This window comes from Balaenoptera ricei, chromosome 5 (genome assembly GCF_028023285.1).
Source record: "Balaenoptera ricei isolate mBalRic1 chromosome 5, mBalRic1.hap2, whole genome shotgun sequence".
Classification (NCBI taxonomy): Eukaryota; Metazoa; Chordata; class Mammalia; order Artiodactyla; family Balaenopteridae; genus Balaenoptera; species Balaenoptera ricei.
Window position 1 is genome coordinate 99,993,886 of NC_082643.1, and position 25,168 is coordinate 100,019,053.

The 25,168-nt window shown below is 37.4% G+C and overlaps 1 protein-coding gene across 3 annotated transcripts in view; it reads right to left on the reverse strand.

The window, feature by feature from the left end:
* Nucleotides 1-758: 758 nt before the first annotated feature.
* CC2D2A (coiled-coil and C2 domain containing 2A) overlaps nt 759-25,168 on the reverse strand; it is a 134,320-nt gene continuing 109,910 nt past the window's right edge. For all 3 annotated transcript variants that reach the window (XM_059923315.1, XM_059923314.1, XM_059923316.1), the window contains 9 exons: nt 24,162-24,338; nt 19,122-19,325; nt 13,977-14,066; nt 12,201-12,314; nt 9,308-9,442; nt 4,583-4,705; nt 3,269-3,327; nt 2,270-2,447; nt 759-1,013 (listed from right to left, as the gene is read on the reverse strand). In XM_059923315.1, coding sequence (XP_059779298.1) covers nt 825-1,013; nt 2,270-2,447; nt 3,269-3,327; nt 4,583-4,705; nt 9,308-9,442; nt 12,201-12,314; nt 13,977-14,066; nt 19,122-19,325; nt 24,162-24,338 — 1,269 coding nt within the window. In that variant the 3' untranslated portion in view covers nt 759-824. The remainder of the gene's footprint in view (nt 1,014-2,269; nt 2,448-3,268; nt 3,328-4,582; nt 4,706-9,307; nt 9,443-12,200; nt 12,315-13,976; nt 14,067-19,121; nt 19,326-24,161; nt 24,339-25,168) is intronic.

Genomic DNA, 25,168 nt, shown 5'->3' on the forward strand with positions numbered 1-25,168 from the left:
TTTTGCCCTTGTTCTCTTCCAGGAGTTTTGTGGTATCACGACTTACGTTTAAGTCTAAGCCATTTTGAGTTTATTTTTGTGTATGGTGTGAGGGAGGGTTCTATATTTGTTGATTTACATGTGGCTGTCCAGCTTTCCCAGCATCCACTTGCTGAAGAGACTGTCTTTTCTCCATTGTATATTTTTGTCTCCTTTGTCAAAGATCAGTTGACCATAGGTGTATGGGTTTATTCCTGGGCTCTCTATTCTATCTATGTGTCTTGTTTTTGTGCCAATACCATGCTGTTTTGATTACTGTAGCTTTGTAGTATTTTCTGAAGTCTGGGAGGATTACACCTCCTGCTTTGTTCAATTTCCTCAGGATTGCTTTGGCAATTCTGGATCTTTTGTGGTTCCATATAAATTTTAGGATTATTTGTTCTAGTTCTATGAAAAATGTCATGGGTAATTTGATAGGGATCACATTAAATCTGTAGTTTGCTTTGGGTAGTATGGCCATTTTAACAGTACTCTTCCAATCTAAGAGCATGGGATGTCTTACTGGCAAAGAAGAAGAACATTCTAAATAGAAGGTGAGCAGGTACAAAAGCATAGAGGAATAAAGCTCATAGGGTAAGTGGGAACTCTTGAGTTGTCACAGTTGAATTTAGGGTCAAAGTGGCAGAGACATGGCAGTCTACTAAATAAAAACACTTATTTTGCATATTTTGAAAATGATAATTTTATTTCATTATTTGTAAGTATTTTCTTCCCTTTGATCAAGAGCACTTAAAAAATACTCTCAATTATCATTTTTACATGATATAAAACATACAATGAAAAAACTATCTGTTGCGTATAAGGGAGGCAACATAGATCCAAACAGACAAAACGTTTTTGGGATATGGGTGGATATATACAGCTAAAGCAAATTCAACATTAGGTGCATCAATATTATGTACTCCAGTGCTATATACAGCTTCAATTAAAGGCTTCACTTCAGAGTATGGCATGTGAAGGGGAAATCCAGAGAACTGAAGGAAAGCAAAACAAAATTTTTAGTCATTAGTGAATGTGAAGTTTTCACTATATTTTTTCCCTAAGTAAGTAAGTGCAGTTCTTAATATTCTTAATAGGAAGTCTTCCTTTTGGATGTTAAAGTCATTTATTTAGTTTTGTTTTTCTATCCAGCTATATATTAGCAATACAGAAAATGGAGAGAGGCTAAATGTCTTTTTTTGTTTTAGTTGCTAACATACTGACTTGGTGTTTAAGACACCTGTTAGTCACCCAGGCACTCTCCACTGTTTCCTTCCTTCTTCCTGATAGCCCCGAGTTTGCATAGAAACCCGTACAATTCCAGGGACCTAGGTTAAGTTAATACCTTCTATCCCCTTGGCCTCAGTGTTGATCTACAGGAAAGAATGTATAATCTAGGAAACTTGCAAGGGATAGTGGCACGCAGATGCTGTCTTCTGCTCAGAGCAATATGTGTGCAGATGTGAGTCCTGCCAGGAACTATTCCAGCCATTTGGTACCACAAGAAAGCCATCCTGTGGGTGATGCCATCACATGGAGGAGGGCAGAGTGGGAAGACTTGCAGACATGTGGTATAGCCCTGATAGCTACTCACCCCTAACTTTTACCTAAATAAGCCCAGAAGTTGTTAATGTTCAAACTTGTTTGAAGTAAGTTTTCTGTTACTTGAAAACATCCCAGCTGAAAAATGAGCCTTATAAGGTAAAGGTAATTTTTAGTCAGTGAGTAGAATTAAATGTACAACTTGATTTCATACTGTTTAGCCAATGAGGCTTACTGTTTTAGTTTGAGACTACTTTCTAGGTTTTAGGATCCAGATAAATGATGTGAACACACAGCACTACTGACGGGCAGTAGAGAAAGCCTATTAATGAGAATTTCTTAGCAATGAAAAGCAATTAGTATAAAATAATATCCTTTAAAAAAAAATCTGACCAAGAATGGTTGGTTTCATCTTTATGCTCAGTTGAGTCTAACATGATTTAACCAGATATTTTCATTTTATTTAATACTCTTGCAATTTTATAAAAGATATTATTTTTCATAGGATCCTCCTACAAAAAAAGGTGGTGTTTTGGTTTTATAGAGGCATTTTGCTCTTTAATGGTAGGTTCATTCTTGAGATTTGAACTTCTAATCACATTTTTTAGTCTGTGCTGCTTCATCTGTGTACTTCGGGGAGTTATTTAGGCATTTTGATTCCAAAAACCCATAGTACTGAGCAATTTCCAATTTGAAATGAACTACTTACCCTGTAGTCTCCTAGCTGTTTCAGCAGTTCGGCTCTGTGGTCGTCTTCCACATCTTCTCCATGATTTCTTTCTAACAGAGGCAAGAAGTGACGCAGAGTAGTGGTACAGTACCTATTCCACCGCGTCAGATGGCGAGGCCTCCAGTCCATGATTTTTTCTTTTAGTATTTTTTCAATCCTGTTTATAAAAAATAAGCTCCATTTTTTGGTGACTTGACTTTTCCCTTGTAAACAAAAATAAAAAATAGTATTCTGAAACTATTAGAAGAAACAAGATTTTTTTTGGGAATTTGTTGTTCTTAGGATCCAAAATAAGGCTGTATTTGAAATTTGCAGTTGAGAGTAAATTGGTATTTTTTAGTAATAATACCTTAAAAAGGGTCACATTTAATCTTGTGCAGTTTGACATGCTGCTCTTCACACAGCTTGAGACGGTAGAAAGGGCACACAGGCTTTGAAACTAGAAAGGTCTGGCTGGGCTCAGAAGCCCACTTTAACACTTGACAAGTATGTGGACCTCTCTGAGCCTCAGTTTCCACACATGTGAAACTGGGGAAATAAGTTCTATTTTACAGCATTATAAGGATTATTGGGGCTCAAATAGGCTCTTACTAGCTTTCTACATGTGTTAGGTTTTTAAAATAGCTGAAGTTCACTTAAGCACTAATTGGACAAAATAGGCATATTTAAGCTGAGGGTTATATTGTCTGAACAAGACCCATAAATTACATGACGTTGAACTCTAATCTGAGGTAAAGTTTTTGGAGAACTACTTAATCATTGCTGGATTTCACTGCTGTATGTCTCACACCATGCTGATGCTAAAGCCTTCTTTTGAGCCTTGGGATTTAGAGATCATATTTGTACTTTGCATCTATAAACATGAATTAAAGTTTAATTGCCCAAATTATTTCACATTGATCCAGGCTGAGAATTGTTTAGTTGGATATTAACACTCCTAGTGACAGACTGCTTATGCATTTATGGATATCAAGTGACCTGTCTTGTAGTTCAGCTGCAGCCACTTTGTCGGTGCGCTGGTAAATTAGCTCTTCTGGCTATAAAAGAAAAAATAGTTCAGGAATTTTAGAAATCAGTTACACTTAATTTCAATAGCTATACATCCTTTTCTAAATTTTTTGGTTTTTTTTAAATTATGAACTCTCAGACATTCAGTTAGACATCGAGGATAATGTAACAGATGCAAATGTACCCAAGACCTACTTTAAGTAAAGCATCACAAATAAATTATAATGCTTTGTGGTTCTTTCTCAGTTTTATCACCCTTTTCTGTTACAGAAGTAACCATGATCTGAATTTGTTTTTTAGCACTCTTTCATTCAACATATACTGAATACCTACTGTGTGCCAGGCACTTATACAAGTGAAGGGGATAGAGCCGTGAATAAAATCCCTGCTCTCATGGTGTTTACATTATAGTCAGTGGAGATAGGCAAATTAGTGAAATGTGTTTATGATTTAACTACAGATGTATGTATCCCTAAACAATATATTGTACTGCATGTTTTCTGAGCTTTATGTAATAATTTTATACTGTAAACATGCAATTTTTTCTCCCTTAACATTATATTTAGAATAGCAGATATGTATTTTCAGTGTGCTTACTAAGATTCATGAATATTAATTCATTTGTGTAACTACTATAAAATATTCTACTATATAGCATAATTTATCTCTTCTGTTCCAGTTCTTAGGCTTTTGCAAACAGTGCTCCTATGAAAATTGTTATGTTACCTTGTATACATGGGAGAATTTCTCTAGGGTGATTTTTCTTAAAACTTCTTTTGGAAAGATTTGATCCACAGTAAAAAATACCTTTTATATTACACACACAGTATCTATCTATATATCTACAACTATCACATTTAAAGTTTTAGTAAACAATTCTCATGCTTACTATTTATAATCTACTACTGTCCAGGACCCTCTAAATTAATGTTATGAGCCCCTCCTGGATCATGCCCTGCAGTTTGATTTCATGTTTCAATAGCAGTGATGAAATTTTAGTGAATTGAGACCAGCATTGAAAAAATTAAATGAAATATATTTTGTGGTATTCTTTTGGGTCACGGGACTCTGTATCAAAACTTATTCTTTCACATATTTGTGTACTGGTTCATGATGTGATGGTCTTTCTTATTGGGCTTAACTAACTTGGAAAATAAAATATTATTCTAGACTAAATATCTGGGAGTGGAATTAAGGGTCAAAATATATCTGGCTACCCAATATAACAATATCACATTCCTCACTTCCTATATCTACATTGAATTGTTAATAAAAAAATTATACCTGAACACTGGAAAGGCCAGGATATGGAAGGCTTCTTGAAAAGAAAGATTTCCATAGCTTGGGCTTGGTGACATCAAAATTTATCCTTAATGGGGAATCATATTGTTGAATATTAAACCAAATCTAAAAAAGACAAGACTACATTAGCATATATGGTAGCAGATGTATGTGTATACGTGTGTGTATGTATGTTATATAGAGACAGCAGAGAGAGACAGAAAGGGAACATGTAGCTTGCACACTTTTTGTCATTTTGATTTTTAAAACTGGTAAGCACTTTACGATCAGTGGCATCATATAGTTGTCACCGGCCATTTTTTTTTTTTTTAACATTTTTTAGACCTGCAGTTGAGGTGCACCTTACGATTAATTGCAGGTTGATGAAATAAGGTAGTTCCTGGTGATGAGACACTTAGAGTCTTTTGGAAGAAGACAGACAAGGCTACTCTCTTCTCGGGCTAGCCTTTCCTAACCTTGCTCTTCCCAGCCTCCTAACTGTGGTAGGTGTCCATCTCTTTGCTTCCACAGTGCTCTGTAACCTCTGAGATAGCACCTGTCTTGTCGAGGCACTGCAGCATATTAATTCTGGAACCAGACCACTTGCATTTGAATTCTGGCTCCAACATTTACTAGCTGTGTGACTTTGGACAGTTTATTTAATTACCGTATGCCTCAGTTTCCTCCTCTATAAAAGTGGGATGATAGTACTTAACCTCATAAGGATGATGATAACATTAAATGAGTTGATGCATTTATACCTCTTAGAACAATGCCTGGTACATAGGAAGTACTCAGTAATTGTTAGCTATTTTATTACTATTGTTAGTATTTATCATTATTTATAATTGTTTATCTCACTAGACTGTTAGATGTTGCCTTGAGGACATTTGCCATGTGCTTTATTCACCATTGTATCATTAGCATCCAGCACAGCTCCTGGTTGGCATATGGTAGGCATATTGAGTAACTGTGTGCATGGGTGGTGAATTTGTCCATTCAACATAATCAAGTACCTTATATTTAGTCTCAGTTCTAATCACTGTGGATAAAGTTGTGAATGAAACATAGTTTCTACCAGCATGCAGTAGCTAATGAGAAGACAGTGCAAACAAACAAATACATGGGATATCAGATGATACATGATGTGGTAGATTGCATCACTGGCCCCAGTTCTTCACCCCTTCCTATACCCACAGCCTTTGCCCTGATACTTGGCAGTTACTCCCACTAAAAGGGCAGAAATGTATTTCCTTGCCTCTTGACTTTTGGTCAGTAGAATGGGATAGCAGTGTCATTGTGTGACTTCTGTGTCCAAGCTTAAGAAGCTCTGTGTGTTCCTGCTTGCCCTCTTGTGCCTCTGCCAATTGTCATTGCCCTGAGTCCCAGAATAAAAATGCATGAAGCAGGGCTCTCCCAGCCTAGGTCAGCAGAACCATCCCAGCTGACTCACAGATCCATGAGAATAATTGTCTGAAGCCATTTCTTTTGGGGATGGGTTTTTGGTATTTTGTTGTGGCAAAAGCTAACCTTACAAGGGCTATGGAGAAAACTATGCAGGAAGAGGTGAAATTTCAGGGTAGGCAGAGACGTATTTACTGGAAAGAGCATGAAGGAGTGAGGGAGAAATTAATGAAGATATCTGGTCAGGGGAAGGGTCATCTATGCAGAGGAAATAGCAAATGCAAAGTGTGTTTGATGTGTCTGAGGGACAGCAGAGAAGACAAAGTGACTTCAGAGGAGTGAGCAAATTAGAGCAAGAAAGAGATCAGCAGAAGATGATGGGGGCAGGGCAGCTGTCAGATCATAGAAGGCCTTGTGGGCCATTTTAAAGATTGAGGCTTTGACTCTTGAGTGAGCCAAGAAGCCACTGGAATATTTTATGTAGATGAGTGACATAATTTCCTTCTATTTTAACAGGAATATTCCTTGCTCTTTTGAGATTAGACAGAAGGGGGTAGGGGCAAGTAGTTTAAAGAAGGCAAGGTCTTTAAGAACTACAATTTGGCTGTAGGGTAGGGAATGTGCAGAAAGTAGTGGGAAATAGCACTGGAAAAAAAGAAGTCAGATTACATAGGGCTTTCAAATCCAAGGTGAGACATTTATTTTTAAATCTGTATACAGTGAGGTACCCTCAATACTTTTTGAGCCATTGAATGATGAAAGCTGAACATTCAGAAACAATCAGATATCAGTGTACCAAATAATGGACTGAATTGGAGACAAATTATTTAGTTGGCTACTTATAATAATGCAGGATGAAAGAGTAATGATATGACCTGGAAACAGAAGAGGTAGAATCTATATGATTTGGTATCAAAAGGATTGAAGTAGGAGGAACTAAGGGAGGGGGAAAATCAAGGACAATCCTGGGGTTTGAATCTGGGTAACTGACATGCACAGAAGTAGGAAGGCCAGGAGGCGGAGCTGTTTTTAGAGATAAAGGAGAAATGATACGAGTTACGGATGGCCTGAGTTTGCGATTTTGATAAAGCATCTGGGTGTCTAGCAAACAGTTGAAAATTCAGGACCCAAAGATTCTGGGGCTAGTGACAGAATGATGACTTTTTTTGCCAGGATAAACTAGATAGAGCTAAAATAATCTGTGGTTCTGCAAGAAATCTAAATATAGAATTTTCAGGAAAATCTACTTTTAAGGTGTGGAAAGAAAAGCCAGTGGAAGAAACCTAGGGAACTATTGCAGAGAAATGAAAACCAACAGTCCTTTATCAGTAAACTGAGGATGAGAAAGTGTTTTTTCCCTGAAGAGGTGATTAGTTGTGTCACGTGCCATAGAAAAGGACAGGAGAGTGAGGAATGGGAGTAAACCATTGGGTTTATTTATCCATTAGCAAGACAATGGTACTTCTCAGAGGTTATTTCTGTAGAATGGTCAGGGAAGAGGACTAGATTATAGGCGGTTAAAGTCTGAGTGTACTGAGGAAGTGGAAGCAGGGCAAATAATTAGTACTTAAAGAATTTTGGAAGGAAAGGAAGGAGGGGCAATGATAGTTTAGGCTGTAGCCGGGTTGGGAGAAGCATATTTTAGAATTGCTGGACTTCTGAGCCTATTGATAGAGAAGGAGAGAGAAAACATATAGAGGCAAGTTGGGACAGTTAGTGGAGCCAAGTGTTGAAACAGGAGTGGAAACACAAACATGGGTGGAAAGGGGAGACTTACTTCTTGGCAAAGGAGTGAAGGAGGAAAAAGTCTGACAGTCCAAAGAGGTGGTGTGGTAGAGCAGGGTAGAGGTAGAGCAGTTGAAGTTTCAGAGTGCCAGGCCTGCAAAGCGAGCCTGAGGTCCTCTCCTGAGGGTGGCCAAGGCTTAGAGCAGGTTCAGAGCAGCTGCCATGTGGGATGGACGGCATCATGAACCACTGCTGCCTGTCTTGTTAGAAGAGGAGGAAAGGGGGTCTTTCTTCCTCACAAAACTTGGGCTTTGTGTGAATTAGTCAACCATACAGTAATTGTTTTGAGAACTAATAATTTTGACAAAGAATGGAGTTCTCTGTAGGCTTTTTCAATGCCTGTTGACTCTGCCTGATTACTAATATGACCTTAAGATGGTTCTTTACATGTATTAAAGGATGGAGCTTAGCAGATCACTTATGATTATGATAATGCTTTTAATTAAAAATAATAACATGCAAATTGTACAGTATTAATTACAATTTCACACTTGTAATTAATATTAGTTACCATTTGCTGAATACCTATGAAAGACAGGTACTTTGCTGAGTGCTTGGCATATGTTATCTCTAATTATAGTAGCAACCCGTAGACCAGTGGTCTTCAAGGTAGGGTGCACATCACAGACATATGAGAAGAAATATTATATCTTCTAATTATTTCTTTTTATTTTAAGAGTTTCTTCTGTGTGTAATATAAATAATATATTGATACATAAGTAAATATATATATATAATTTATAAATAAAAATACATATATTGGGGATATATATATACTCAAATGATTTTTCTGACAGATAAAGTTCAGAGAACACTCAGGTAGATAATGATTATAAAAACCGTCACAGTGGCCAACACAGGGTTGCTACTGTATGTTTGCTGCTTTGCACTGATTTTCTCATTTACTTCTCACAACTACTCTGTAAAGTAGTTACTAACAAATACCTTCATTTTACCAATGAAGAAACTGATGCTGTGTAAGATTAAGAAACTTTCCTAAGCTTACATAACTAATAAATGATGATGTTGGAATTTAAACTCAGGCAGTGTGATCCCATAACTCATGTTTTTAACCAGTGCCTTATATAGTACCCTTCATAGTTAAATGGCCCCCCACACTGGGTGCAAGCAGAATCACCTGATGGTACCTGGGAATCTCTTAGAAAAAGAAAAGAAAGAAAAGAAAGACAATCTTTTCAGGTGATAAATTTGGCTCATTTAGTTCTCAAAACACTATGAGTTCGGCATTGTAAACTCTTACTTTGGAAGGGAAAACAGGACAAGCCAGGATACAAACTCAGGTCGTCTGAATCTAAATCCTACATTCTTTCTTTAACCTCAGTCTGCTTCTCGAAGATCAGGTGACTAATTCAACCAAAAGTTTTTATTTAGAACAGTTCTGCCACTGTGCTTGACACTGCATTTCTTTAATTGGTATTATATATGTAAATTTTTTTGACACAAAATATTATTAAAATCAGTAGGTCAATTAAAAAAAGCAATAGTCAACCACATTTAAGAGGAAATGGTAATACTTACATTATCGGGACCTATTAAACAGCCCACACTCTTTAAGGGGCAGAATGTATCAAATTGTCCATAAAAATGTCCACTGCAGGGATTCCATATTAAATAGTGACTTTGCTCCCGAGTTAGCACATAGGCAGTTGGACCCTGAAGGAAAACAGCCATTAAACCAGTTTCCGATTAATTATGCTATTAGGGTCAAGAGTAGTTTGTATAGACAGTTCATTATTTTAGTTGGACCACTAATTTCTAAACCCCATGGCTAATGGTGAAAATTATTTTGCAGTTCTAGATTATGCTGAATTAATAAAATCCAAAGTTTATTTTTGCAAAATTCTTGCATCTGCAACTAGTGTGATATAGTGACCAAATAGGAATAGTGGTCATGTTACTCAACAAACATATCTTTTTTTTTTTTTAAGTTAAATGGGGTATGTCGTGGGTTTTTTTTTTCAGTTTTACTGAAATATAATTGATGTACAGCACTGTATAAGTTTAAGGTGTACAGCATAATGATTTGACTTCCATACATCATGAAATGATGACCACAGTAGGTTTAGTGGACACCCATCATCTCATACAGATACATTAAAAGAAATAGGAAAAAAAATTTTTTTTCTTGTGATGAGAATTCTTAGGATTACTCTCTTAATGACTTTCATTTATAACATACAGCAGTGTTAATTATCTTTATTATGTTGTATATTGCATCCCTAGAACTTATATATCTTATAACTGGAGGTTTGTACCTTTTGACTACCTTATCTAATTCCCCCTCCCCCTATCCCCTGCCTCTGACAGCCACAAATCTGATCTCTTTTGTATGAATTTGTTTGTTTTTGAAGTATAATTGACCTACAACACTATGTTAGTTTCTGGTACACAACAAACTTATTTGATAATACCTATACATTTCAAAATGATCATCATGAAAAGTCTAGGTTATCGTCTGTCACCATACAAGGATATTTCATAATTACTGACTATATTCCCCACACTGTATATTTCATACCTGTAACATTTATTTTGTAACTAAAAGTTTGTACTTAATCTTCCTCACCTATTTCTCTCCTCCCCCCTCCTCCCCCCATTTCCCCCCTCCTCCCCTCTGGCAACCACCTGTGTTTTTTGCTGTATCTATGACTGTTTCTTTTTTTTTTCTTTAATTAATTTATTTTTGGCTGCATTGGATCTTCATTGCTATGCACAGGTTTTCTCTAGTTGCAGCGAGCGGGGGCTTCTCACTGCAGTGGCTTCTCTTGTTGTGGAGCACGGGCTCTAGGCGCGCGGGCTTCAGTAGTTGTGGGTCGCGGGCTCTAGAGCACAGGCTCAGTAGTTGTGGCGCACGGGCTTAGTTGCTCCGTGGCTTGTGGGATCTTCCCAGACCAGGGCTTGAACCCGTGTCCCCTGCATTGGCAGGTGGATTCTTAACCACTGTGCCACTAGGGAAGCCCTCTATGACTGTTTCTATTTCATTATGTTTGTTCATTTGTTTTGTTTTTTAGGTTCCACGTACAGTATTTGCCTTTCTCTGACTTACTTCACTTAGCATAATACCCTCTAGGTCCATCCATGTTATTGCAAATGGCAAGATATCTTATGATTGGCTGAAGAATGATTATTGATGGAAATAAGTAGTCACTGCATTTTCTTTTTAGAGTCAGTTAAGATTGCTTTTTAAGTATTTAGAAGGCTGATTATATCTGAATACTACTTCTATTTCTAATACAGTAATTAATATTTGATATACATTTATAATTATGTAAATGAATAGAAGATAATTTGAGAGGATACTTACTAAACTCTTGACAGTGAGTACACCCAAGGAGGGGGTGGGATTGGGAGTTAGAGCCTGAAGAGGGACTTTAACTTTTAATTCAGAATACTTACGTATTATTAGATTCTCTTTTTACAATGAACATTTATTCATTCATTTATTTCTCATGTATGATTTCATTTGATGCTCACTATAGGCTTCTGGGGAAGGCAGGGCAAAACTTACTCTCCCACTTTCATTATAAGGCTCAGAGCTGTGAAGTGACTTGCTTAAAGTCACACAGCTCATGAGGAGTGGGCATAGCCTTGAACCCAGGCAGGCCTTGTGACTTCCTAGCCCAGTATTCTGTTCCTTGTACCAGGCTATCTGGAAGATAATGATGGAGCATGAATTAGGATTCAGATATGATACTACCTGTCTAGTAGCAACCTGTGCTGTCTAATTCCTAAGGATTCCTAGAGCCCCTCTTTTTGAAGCACTCTTTGGATAAGCTGCTTCAATCCATATGACTTTTCTAAATTTGTACCCAAAATTACCCCCAAAACGTGCCCCAAATTTAGGGATATTTGCAGTGGGCTGGGGAAACAAATTTTAGTAGTCACTATCTCCAGTCTAATAAAAATAACAATGGTGATACCAAACTATAGCTGTGAGCATTCTTTTCTTTGTTCCTGTGGTTATTTGCCTTGTTGCCCTTTGCCTGCCAGGTTAGTAGCAGATGCCTGTGGATGAAGCAGGCGTGAAAGATTCTCTGTCCTTGCTGCACTTCTTCAGATCCCCTTCGATCCTTGGCATGAATAACACTAGATCACTAAGGGAATCAGAATTCTTAGTAGCGTGGGCGGGAGGGGGCTTTTGCTAAAAGGACAGAGCTAGGTGGGGGCTGTGGGTGGTAAAGGGCTCCGATTTGCCAAAAACACCCTGAAGCATTGTGCAGGGCCCGAGTACCCTGAAAGCCACTTCACGTTTTATCGCTGGTTCTCTCTTCCTATTGTGGAATCTCTGGGCTACTTCCCTTGCAACTCAAAGAATTGTTATGAAAATAAGTCCTGTCCATGATTTGGAACATAACACAGCCATCCATGTTAGCCAAGGACACTTTGCTAGAGCCAACCTACGTGGTCTTACCTCAGGAATAGCATTGCCCATCATCAGCCAGGCCTTCTTACCCAGGGAGAGAAAGTAATTACACAGTAATACTGCATGCTCTTCTTCGTCTCCTGCCAGGAGATCAAGAAATTGCTGACCAAAATTAAAAACAAAAAATTATGTTGCATTGACTGACCGCTTTAGTCTAGATTGGCTGTATAGGATTTTAAAAAGTCATTGTTAAAATTAGTACCTTCAAGGATAAGATCTATTTAAAAAAGATTTTTCCAAATGTTGGTACTGTGTTGTTAATTCATTAAAATTAAAAAAAACCGCAACACTTTTAGTCGGACATGGTATTTTCTCTGACATCGATGACATGATTTCTAGAATCAATTATGGGGTGAGGTGGGGGAGACAAATTTCAAAGTTCCACGTTTTATTTTGAACTTACATATGGTAGCTCCCTGTGTACGAAACACTTTTTCTTTGTGAAGACGTTATTTTCTAGAGCAGTTTTAGGTTCACAGCAAAGCTGGCAGGAAGGCACAGAGATTCCCCGCACTTTTTTGCCCCCCCCCACAGGTACAGGCTCCTCCACCATCAACCTCCCCCGCCAGGCGGCATGTGGGTTACAACTGGCAGACCTACCCTGACGCACCATGATCACCCAAAGTCCATAGCTTATACGTAGGTTTCACTCCTGGTGTTGTACGTTCTGTGGATTTTGACAAGTCTGTCATTACAGTATCATGCAGTGTATTTTCACTGCCCTAGAAGTCCTCTGTGCTCTGCCTGTTCACATCCTGTCCTCCCACCCTGGCCACCACACTGTTTTAAGCACATTGCATGCATCAATTCATTTGATCCTGGAAGAAACCTATGAGGGCGATACTCTCATCTTCCCATTTTACAGATGAGGAAGTGGAGGCACAGAGAGACGAGGCAATACCTAGGAAGTGGAAAAGCCATTCTGGCTCTAGAGCACATGAACTATATTCTATTCTTCGTATATCTTCTTATAGATATCTTGAGGTTGTGGAAATTTTATCTCTAAAATTGTCAACATTATGTTGCCAAAATATATTGGAGAGCAAGAAATTTAAAGTGTACTTCAGCTTCTTCCTTTTAGAGCTATTCTTCAAAGGGAGTTGTATAACCACAGTTCAATTTTATGCAAACACAGTACAACATGAGATCCAGAAGCAGAGTGAATACCAGTGATAATACATGTTTGTTTCATACTACTGAAGACTCATTTGGAAGTTTATGTAGCATACGTTTATTGTAAGTTCCATGAGGTCAGAGGCCATTTTATTTTGCTCATAGCCAGAACTAAGTACAGTGTCTGACATGTGATAGGTGACCAAGAAATACATACTGAATAATGACATGCCTTTAGAAGCCCATAAATTAAGGAATATGCAATTTCCAAAGCCCACGCATTAAGGAATATGCAATTTCCAAATGTAATATAGAATGTGATTTTGATTATTTTATGAATAAAATTGGGATGTTGTTAAGGTAACATTGGGAGGATAAATTAGCATTAAGACATCTGAAGTGGTTTTGTGTGTGTGGGTGCGAGTGTGTGTGTGTGCAAATAATTAATATTTTTGTTTAATTTCTGAACTTTGGGCAAATTGAACCAGGAAGAAAAAAGTACCTCAGAATTTAGCTCATCCTGCTAAACAGATGGCCGTGTAGATTCTTATAATGACTACTGAGTGTTGCAATTTAAAATTATGCAAGCCATTTACTAATGTTCCGTGAAATCAGCTCAAACTAGTAAGTCTGTGAGGGAGAACTACTTACATCAGATGTGCTCCACAGGTCACAGATACCAGCAAATGAAACAGTGTCAGGCAAGAAAGGAATCAAAGACACATATCGAGCCACCAGTTCCTGTTTAAACAAAATTAGCTGTAATCATTTTTCTAATAAAATAGAAAGCTGGATCATCTATCTCATTTCTTGGAAGAAAGTTTCATATATCACAAACATTTATGTGAACAAAATGAAACGAATGCTCACAAGTGCTTACTAAGTTTTGTGTTAATATTATCTCATTTAATCCTCTCCAAACATCCTGAGGAAGATTGTTATTATCCATCTTTTACGGATGAAGAAAATGGCTCTTGGGTCTCTTTGAAATGTTCTCATCTTCTTCCCCCACCCACCCCACCCCCTTACTTTCTGGTATAACAAGACTCTCCAAGATCATCTTGTATTTTCCCTAGCCTAGTCCTGAAAGCAGCCATTTTTCTAAGAAGTCCTGGTTCCGTTTAGAGGGCAGTAGTATTTAGAAACCAAGATGGGTGCATCATTGTGGTTGTAACTCATTATTTCTGTAATTGCTCAGGAGGTTGAACATCTTTTTATACGCTTATTGGCCTTTCATGTTTCCACTTCTGTGAACTTGTATTCAAATATTTTGTACATTTTTAAATTGATTTGTAGTTTTTAAAAAATATATTCTAGTTACTATTCCTTTGTCTATTACATATGTTGTAAATGTCCTCTACTGATTGTGGCTTGTCTTTTCCTTTCCTTTGTGCTGTTTTTTGTTAACTCAAGTTCTCAGTTTTAATATGGTCAAATTTATTCTTTCTGGTTACAGTTACAGTAAGTCCCCTACATACGAACACATTCCGAGAGCAAGCTCGTAAGTCCAATTTCTTCGTAAGTCTGACAAAGTTAGCCTAGGGACCCAACTAACACAATTGGCTGTATAGTACTGTACTGTAATAGGTTTATAATACTTTTCACACATAATACATAAAAAACAAACACAAAAATTAAACATTTTAAATCTTATAGTACAGTACTTTGAAAAGTACAGTAGTACAGCCCAACAGTTGGCATACAGGGGCTGGCACCGAGTGAACAGGCAAGAAGAGTTACTGACTGGAGGAGGGAGAGGAGGTGGGAGATCGTAGAGCTGAAGGATCCTCAGCAATAGGAGACAGAAGGCAAGCTGCAATTTCACTCACGCCTGACGCTGATGACACAGGTTCTGGTTCCTTGCTGGAACCAGATGCACGTTCACATCTCTGAAAGTTTGCAACTTGAAGGTTCGTATGTAGCGGACTTACTGTAGTGCTTTTTTCTGGCTTGCTTAAGGAACTTCCTACCTCAGGTCATAAAGATAAAAATGCCTCTTATATTTAAGTCCTCAATCTATCTGTTGAATGGTGTGAAGCAAGAATCTATTTTTTTTTCCATATGTAAAATCAATGATCCCAATACAATTTATGTAATAGTCAATTTTTACTAATTTCCAATGCCAGCTTTGTCATACATCAGGTTTGAGTGGGTTAATATTTGAGTAGACCCATTCTGGATTTTTAAATTCTCTTCCATTTTTCTCTTTGTTATTTGTGTTCAATACCATTTTACCTTAATTACTACAGTCTCATAAGTATCTGGATATGACATGGCACATCTTCCCACTGAGTTCTTCTTTCTCTTCAGGATCGTCTTTGCTATTTTTTTGCCCTTTGCACTGCTGTATAAATATTAGAATCAGCTTGCCAAGTTCCACTACAAACTGTTTTAAAAATCTAGTTTTACAGTCTTTGGCTTTTAACTGGAAAGTTTAGTCCCTTCACTTTGATTGTGATTATTGGTAAATATTTAGACTATTTCTACTACCTTATTCTGTGCTTTTTATTTTTTATTTTTCTACAATTTTTCTATGTTTCTTCCCCTCCACACTCTCTTTACCCCATTTTGTTATTTTATCTTCTGCTAGTTCGGAAGTTTTACGCACTTTTTAAGATTCTTTTAAGTTGTTAATATAGAAATTTCAATATGAATATTTAACTTAAACTCTAAAGTTAATAAATATCTTTGCCTTCATCTTGGAAAATACAAGGGCATTAAAATACTCTCATAGATCCTGTCCTGACATGTATACATTTTTTTTCAGGATTTTTGTTTTATCTTGATTTTTCAACCACATTGCTTTTATTATTACTGTGAAGACAATGCTTGTTGATTTATTCACTAATTTCCCATTTTCTTTACCTATCATTATGTGTTGCATCTAGGATTTTCTGAGAACCTTCCTTCTCTTTATATTTTTTAGAAATTCCTTAAGTGAGAATCTTTCGGTTGTAAATTCTCCCAATGTTTGTGTGAAAGATAGTTTCACTGGATATAAATTACTAGTTTGATGACTGTTTTCTTTTAGCCTTTTGAAGATGTCATTCCATTTCTGGCTTTCATTTGTGCAGCTAAAAAACCTGTTACTTTAATTACTGTTCCTTTTTATTTAAAAAAAATTTTTTTTTAATTATTTATTTATTTATTTATTTATTTTTGGCTGTGTTGGGTCTTCGTTTCTGTGTGAGGGCTTTCTCTAGTTGCGGCAAGCGGGGGCCACTCTTCATCGTGGTGCGTGGGCCTCTCACTATCGCAGCCCCTCTTGTTGCGGAGCACAGGCTCCAGACGCGCAGACTCAGTAGTTGTGGCTCACGGGCCTAGTTGCTCCGCGGCATGTGGGATCCTCCCAGACCAGGGCTTGAACCCATGTCCCCTGCATTGGCAGGCAGATTCTCAACCACTGCACCACCAGGGAAGCCCTACTGTTCCTTTTTAGACAATCTGCACTTTCTCTCTAGCTGTTTTAAAGATCATCTTTGTTTTTTTTGTTCCCAATTATACACCTGGATTTTAATTTCATTTTATCTTGTGTGGGATTCATTGGGCTTCCTGAATCATTGTTGTCTTTCATCAAATCTTGAAAATTCTCAGCTCTCTCTTTGAATATTGCTTTTCTCCTTTTAAACACAATTTGGTCCTCCTCCCTCTATCCTCCATTGTCTCTTAACCATTCCTTTATGTCTTCCATTTTTTTCGGTTTCTGTGCTATACTCCAAGTAGTTTCTTTGCCTGTATATTCATGAATTATCTCTGTATTTAACTGTATTTAATTTAACTCTGTATTCAACTATATTTGATGTTAGGTTTAAACTGTTTGTTCAGTTTCTAATTTTAACTATTCTTTATTTCTACAAGTTCCATGTAGTACTTTTAACACGCTATGTATCAGTTCTAATAGTCTATTGTCCTTTTGTTATATTTTCAATTCCCTAGATTTCTAAACTTATTAAACATACCTATTTTATATTCTGAATCTGGTAATTTGTGTCCCGATTCTGCAGAATGTTGTTTCTGCTAACTCCTACCTTCTTCATAGTGACTTATTTCTTCATTGATGATCTTTTATATGTTCATGTTTTTTTTTTTTTTTTTTTTTTATGGCACAGATTCCAATAATTTATTCAGATCTAAAGCATAAGAATAAAGATACAGTGCTATCTGTGTTGACTGAATGCAAATTGCTTCTGTTGTTCTTTACCTTGTGGTAGTAGACACAAATATAACAGAGACAAAGGCATTTGTTGATTTCCTACAGCAAAGAGACAACAGGAAGAATAGACACTATTTTGGTATATGTTCATGTTGCTTGGAACTTTTTCTGTGGAATTTTTTTGAGGCTGAGTTTAAAGGATGTCCTCCTAGAAGAATTTGTGTTTGCTCTGACAGGGACTTAGGGGCATTACCAACAGGGAATTTTTGAAATTAAATTTCGATTGAAGTTTTTTGAGGTCCTACAGGTAGTGTAAATTTCAGTCCCAAGTGTGAATAAGTACAGCTTAGTGATTAGGAATTCTTAGGAGAGACTTTTTTTTTTCTCTTCCATCCAGAGTCAAGGCTGAGACAGGCAGGTTTTCTTCTGCAGGGTAGGGTATTTCCTAGTTTACCTACAAGTGAGTTTACACTTCAAGGGTCCCAGCTCCGAGGCTGAGTCTCTAACCCAATGCTCCAGCACCATGCATTACCTCCCATCTCCAGCAACCTTGAGGCCCATTGAAACCCAGCTCTTGGCATTAGGAATTACGGGTGACCCCAGAGCAAACACTATTTCAAGCCCTCACCCTTGTGGAGTCTTGCTTTCCTGTTGTTTCCTGTCTCTGGGTTTTCCTCCTCATCTTATTTCTATTTCAGTCATGATTTAAAACATGTTTTAAATATTTTATTCATCACTCTTAAGTGTTCTCTACTGGGAGAAGTTTTCTGCACATCTACTCTGCTAGAGAGAATAGAAGTCCCTGTTAAGGTTTTTAATAAAAATTGATTAATAAAAAAAGTAAATGAAATGTAGAACACAATGTTTATTTGGTTTTTTTATATATATCTATATCTGCAAATAGGCATATCATTACCCTGTTCCTAAATTACTAAATTAATGACTTACTAGCAGCAATTACTCTCTGTACTACCCACTCGCCAAAGACAGTTATGGGTTACCTTGTCCACTTAAGAATAGCCCATTCAGCGTACAGTTCTGTTCATGTGAGATTGCGATAGGTATGGTGCTTTGCAGGCAGAGAATGATGCATGAGTATTTAATGGCCTGGTATGGATGTGCTTTACGGGGATGGCCTACATGCTATACATACTTAAAGCTTGGAAATAATTTTTGCTTAATTTGAATTTAATGATGCTTACAGCATTAAATATAATACTGAGTAGTTATCTTGGTATAATAGAACGTGCATGAGTTCTAAGTCAGAGGCCTAGGTTCAAATTCTAGCAGAGTTATAGAGAATACATAATGTAAACATGTTTGTATAAGACATTGTAAAAGTGTAGAGCATCTTCCAAATTTTAGTTTTCCAGCAGCCAATGTAATGTCAGGGGCACAGTAAGCACTCAATAATTAATTGCTCCCTGAAAGAATGGACTAAGGATTATTATCCTCACTGGTACCTCCAGACTTTTCTAAAGAAAGTAAGCCTCATGGCACTAAAGGAGTTTTAATCATTAATCATTAATGATCTTGATCTAGTTACTATCCTAGGTACTATGAAATATGGTAATTAAGAGGGCGATATACTGAAACTTTAAAACCTTTTTAGCACCAACACCGATTGGCTGTGAAATACTTACTGCTGTTGCCTGTGGATTGTTGGGGTGAGTGTTAAGGAGCTCCTGAGGAGGATTTAAAGGCTTGAGATAACGAGTAATGAAGACGGTTTTCCCACTAATGTCAACCACTCTTGTCAGGCACTGACGATTTGGAAACTTTAAGGCACATTCAGCTTGAAACTTCTCAGTTGCTTGAAGCAATTTCTCATCTTCCTGAGAATCAAACTTCAAAAATAAAGACTCCATGGAGTTTGTATATCATTACAGGAGATACAGTAGAACCTGTTCAGATCCCACAGTCAACGTGAACTCAATGTGTGCTTCAGGAAGTATGATTTAGTGACCCCCTTACAAAATTGTCAGGCCCCAGTGTTCCTGAAGCTTTATTTAATTATATTTATAATTTAAAAATTAGATGGATTCATTAAACACTTAAAATATATTCACCAGCATTGAAAGAAAGTAGTCAACAGGCAAGCAGCCATATGGAAATTATTGGATTAATAAAGCAACATATAAAAATTAAACTATGATGTACTACTTCTGATTGATGAGACCAAGCAATAGTTTTATGTGTATTTTGATGTTGGTTTTAGAGGGGAGAGGGCTCAGAAATCAAACATCTCAAATGCAAAGGTAAAGCAACTCATGTTAGAAGGACAACAAATTTACAAGTATATATGGTTGTGTTAAAAAGTTTTAAATCCATAACCAACGTACTAAATAATAGTAATGGGTCTCAAGGTAAAAGGAAGCAGAACTCGAAACGTCAAATGTATAGTAGTTTTTTTAAGTGGTTCTCTGATCCAAGATAAGCCAATTCCCAGACTTTTTAAAGTAACTCAAAGCAGCTGAAACAGAACAGATTTCAATTGTCTCTGGACATAGGGTGTCATTTTTCCTTCAAGCCATTGCTGAAACGTAGCATGGAAAAGAGCAGATATTTAAATGTTTCTACAAGATTTTTGTTGTTTAGTATCAAAATTTATGTATCGTTGCTTACATTTCAAAGGATTTTAAGACAAACTCAAAATTATATTAGAAAATCAATTTTTAGGTAAGATTTACATTCTAGGCAGTGCTTGAAAGTTTTGTTTGTTTGTGTTCGAGGAGGGAAATACATCTAGATGTCCCCTTCATACTCTGCTTTACTTATTTTAGCATTTAAAACTGCTGATATATTTGTTTACTCTGTCTCCCTCATAGAGTAAGATTCTTGAAGTCAGGGATTTTGTTTTGATCTAGTTTTTTACCTTCAGTATCAAGGTTACTACACACATAGTACATAGTACATAGTAGGCACATGGTAAGTGTTTAACGAACGTTGTTGAATGAATGAATGAGAGCACAGAGAACATCCCGTTACTTTTTTATGACTTTTAATGGGATCTAGAATACTGAATTGTTCTTGGCTTCTCTTATATTGGAGCTGGACTGTGGCTCCTGTTTCTAATTTGATTGCTGTATCCTCAGAAATTGAGGTAGCGGTTGTGGCGGATAGATAGGATGGAGGCATTTCCAAAAGCCTGTATATTCTTCATGGGATGTGCCCTGACATCTGAATCCTAACATTATCATCATCGTCGTTGTTATAACCACCTACTCAGCACAGTGCCAAGACACGGTAGCTACCGAATAGGTGGTATGATGAAGACATAAATAAATGAAAAAGGTGAGCTCACAAGACTTTGGTATGGATGTATGCAGACTCTAGGGTATAAATAATTGTAACTTTAGAAAGATTGAGAATTATGAAACAAGGGTGGTGTGAAGAAAAGCGCCCTTTTGAATTCATCCCTGTTTCTTTTAAACTCATTAATTTACAGATGCATCCAATTATTTGAAAGACGTTTGCTGAAAGTCTAAAGGGTTCTAGGCAGTCTGGATAAATGTATATGAAACAGACCCCTCAAGAAACTTCTAGTCTGGAGGAGAACATTAATAAGCAATCAGGTTCTTGAAACACTTGACCAGAGATCCTGTAGGGATAGACACCGTATGCTATGGAAGCATTAAAGAGAGGCAGCTATAGACAGTGTCCAGAAAGAACAGTAAAAATCTTGAATCAGTACTGACTACTTCCAAATTGAAAAAAGTATGTATAAAACTTTTTCTGCCACTTGGACCTGGATGTTCTGCTGTGTATTTTGACTCTGTAGTTAGTGCTTCTTGGGAGCAAGGCCCATGTTTCAGTCATTTTGTGTTCTTCTCTGCACTGAGCATGCATAATATAAGCATTTAATAGGTATCTATTAATGATCATTAATACTTGTTTAGACCACAAGGATGCCATTTAATGGATTGAAACCGTAATTTAAGGGTAGTATGCCATGTTGGTAATATAAGAAGTGCCAAGCAAAAGCTAAATACTAAAAGGATTTGGGTCGTTTATTATGAAACAAATAAAGGTGGAACTGACAGATTCACAATTAGATTCAACATGAAATTTGGAAGATTCTTAACTGGCTCAATTCTTTAACTTCTAGGTTAATGTAAATATTTACAGAAAACTGAATGGGTTTATTTTCCCTTTGAATACCTACACTGTGGCAGCTCCACTGACGAGAAATAATTGTCCCAGCCACACTGTTTATGTAAGAAGCAGCTCATGGATTTTATGGACGTGGAAACAGTGGAGGTAGCTCCCAGTATGCAGGTGACATTCAGACATGTGACTTCCTGATTCAGAGCTAAATAAGAAACTTTCTGACAAAATGAAATGGGCCAAAAGATAAAGGTAGTTATTCTTCATGAACTGCAGACATCTGTAGTTCATTGCCAAGGGATCACACATACATTGGGACCCAGCAGCTTCCATAAGGTGGCAGAGGACAGAAGCAGGTAATTAATACCTAATAACTACTGGCTGATGAATAGTAAAACAAGATGCTTGGTACATTTTTAAGCATGTCACTCATCTATCAGAAGCAAGAAAGAAAAAAGAAAAGGAATAAAAGGAAGACTTCATAAACAGACATAATCTATTTTAAAAAACTTTTGTTTTTATCGAGACAGAGTAAAGTAGGGGGTGTTAAGAGTTTCAGGAGTTGCTACTGATTTTTTAGACAGTTCCATGAGTAAATATCTTTAAAAAATTGTATGGAATGGTTCAGCATGGGATGATGGTGGAGGGAAGACTCTAATGGGCTAATCCTGGCAGTTGCTGTTAAGTGGAAAAACAATTCCAGGTTGTGGTCCCTACTATTTAGGGCAAGAGCTTCTCTCTCCTTTCTGCCACTGTGTGTTTAGGACGCCAGGATCCTGTCAGTGTACAAGTCTTCCTTATCAAGGAGCAGCAGAGTCTGCCTTCCAGAGGCGTTTTCTTACGCCCTCATTTTGGAGGTCTGAGAGAAATGCCACATACAGCCACAGCGGGGCAGTAAAAAGCCACCGAAGGCAGCAGCTGACAGCCTAGATATCTCATTTTAAGGAAGGAAGGCCATAGGACCCTTAAAACTCCTGCAGTAGGAGGTCAGTGCCTGGGAAGAAGGCCAAGTGCAAAGGCACCTCTGGTTTTCAGCTTTTCAGCTTTTCAGCCCCAGTCACAGACTGCTCTCCCGTGGTTTGGAAGCTCATCTCCAGGTGGAGTACTAACCGCTTTTGCTTCTGTTAAGAATACATAGAACTAGCAAAATCGTCTTTTCTCTGGGAGCATTTTTCTGTGTAAACATGCTTTTTGACTTTCTCTTGAATTTGTACATGAAGAAAAGCATTCTGAACATGTTTCCCTTCCTAGAAATATTTTGAAATGTATATATTCTAACATGTTTTTTGGAGAACATATTTGTCACAGCTTTAGTGACAAAGGCTAGCATATAAGGTTAATTTGAATTTCATAGATTTGTTTTTCCAACAGTCCTTCATGTTTTCCTGTAAATGCCTTGCAAGTAGGAAATAGTGATAGTATTTTTCTCTGTGACCCAAACTGTAATAGTGAAAAAGAAACAGAGGAATGTGCTCATTTTTTTCCCATCTCCGTCTGAGTCTTAATTACAGTGGATAAAGAGTCAGCATAATAATTTGGGCAGTATAGCTTAGTAGTTAACAATTTGGAATTTTTACCTGCTTTTTTAGGCAGCTGTATTCCCAGTGCCTAAAAAATGCCTGTCACACAGAAGATGCTCAGTAAATATTTGTTGAATATGTATGATTTAAAGTCAGACAGATGTTTAATTGTTAGCGCTGCCATTTACTTCCCCGGGGTGAACTTGGACAGTTCAGCCCCATTTTCCTCATCTCCTAGTTGAAGACCCACCATACAAGACAACTGTGAGTATTCAGAGAGAGGACACATGTCAATGTCTGATAGAGTGCTCAGGACAGAGTGACAACTCAGCACATGGTGGTGGTGGTGGTGGTGGTTGTCATTACTGTATTAGTTTATAATAATAAGAGGTCATGATCAATCTTTCTCCCAAGTCTGATAAGGGCAGTATGCATCAATGCTGCACAAGTATGTTACATTAAGAAAGTATCTCCCAATTCTGAAGGTTGGGAAGCAGTTGCTAACAAATAGAAGTTCTAGAAATTCTTTTTCTCTAGAGCTGTGCAAAATTAGAGTACTTGTGCGTATACTTACTTGTTTCTGTCCAAAGGCACTGAAGTAAATTGTGGTGACCCCTGAAGGTCACCTGGTTTTATGATCCTATGAATTGATTCAATATACAACGTGACCAGGGACTTGAGGTCAGATTTAGAAATGCATTTCAGCACGCTTGCCAGTAAGTGTCAAGATAATAAAGCAATCTGCTTTTCTACTTTCATATTTCATTTTCTACCCAATGAGAAAATTCTTCTAAAAGTAGAGCATGTTTATATTTGTTTTGCTTTGCTAAAAGTTTAAATTGCTGATTGACCTAATTATTGACTCATTGAAGTACAAACCCACACAGCTGTTCTCTAACCTTCATTCTGTCCAAACCGAAAGAGTAATGAATGGATACTGAAGTAAGGAAACCTCTCCCTGTGCCATTCAGTACAACTTTATAAAAGCATGGCCTAGCAAGCATTTCTCAGGTTCCGTCCGCGTCAGACATGCGATTCCAGAGAGTACGCAGTTACCTTTTCTCGAACCGACTCCCCGGGAACCAGCTGAGGCTCCAAGGTAATGAACAGGGTGATGTAGGAGCCTTCACTCAGGCTTCGGACAGTGTCAAAACCCCGCTCAATAATCACACTTCGCTCCTTACTGTAGCCCAGAAGAACTGGGGGAATATTGATTTTAAATGTCCCATCAATCTGTGAAGAAAATACAATTCTGTAAACATCCTGGTGATTTTCCAACAGAAGTTCAAAGGTAAGTGTCAACTCCTCATCATCTGATGAATTCAGTAAAAACTGCTCAGACTGTATTCAGGGCCCACCCCGTCTCTCCAGGCTTGTCTCCTTAAGGTGTCACAGCAAGGGCTCTCTCTTTCCCTGCCTTCTTTGCTTGGTTCAGCAGAACATGTGCTAGTTATGCAAGTTGATTCCAATACTAGGTTGCCTGTGTTCAAATCCTGGATTAAACTCGAAGTGACTCAGCTTGTGCATTTGTAAAAAGGAGATAATAATAGTATCTACTTTGTAGGGTAATTATGTATGCTGAATGGATTAATAGATGTAAAACACTAAGAAAAATGCCTGTCCTGTGATAAGTGCTCAATAAGTGTTAGCTGGCAGCCAGTCCCCTTTTCTGGGATGCCTCAGCTTCCCATCTCCACCTTTTAGAATTTTAATCATTTTTTCAAGGCTCAGGTCAGATGTTATCTCCTTCGTGATTTGTTTTATCTCCACCAGCCTTACATACAACTTGCTTCTTTCATTTATTGCATTGACACATTCTGCCAGACTTCACTGTTGTGTGCATATTTATCATGTTCTTTTAGATAATTGTTCTTTGCAAATAGAATCTGTATTGTGCTCTTTTTTTGTATCACCTGTCTCCAGTATATCGCAGTGTTTTGTATACACAGGAGGTGCTCAATAAATGTAGGCTGAACGAATTACAAGCCTCTTACATAAAATGACCTAAATTATGTAGAGGTTCAAAAAGGCAGAAGTTTTTACTCCTTTGTAGTCAAAGCAAC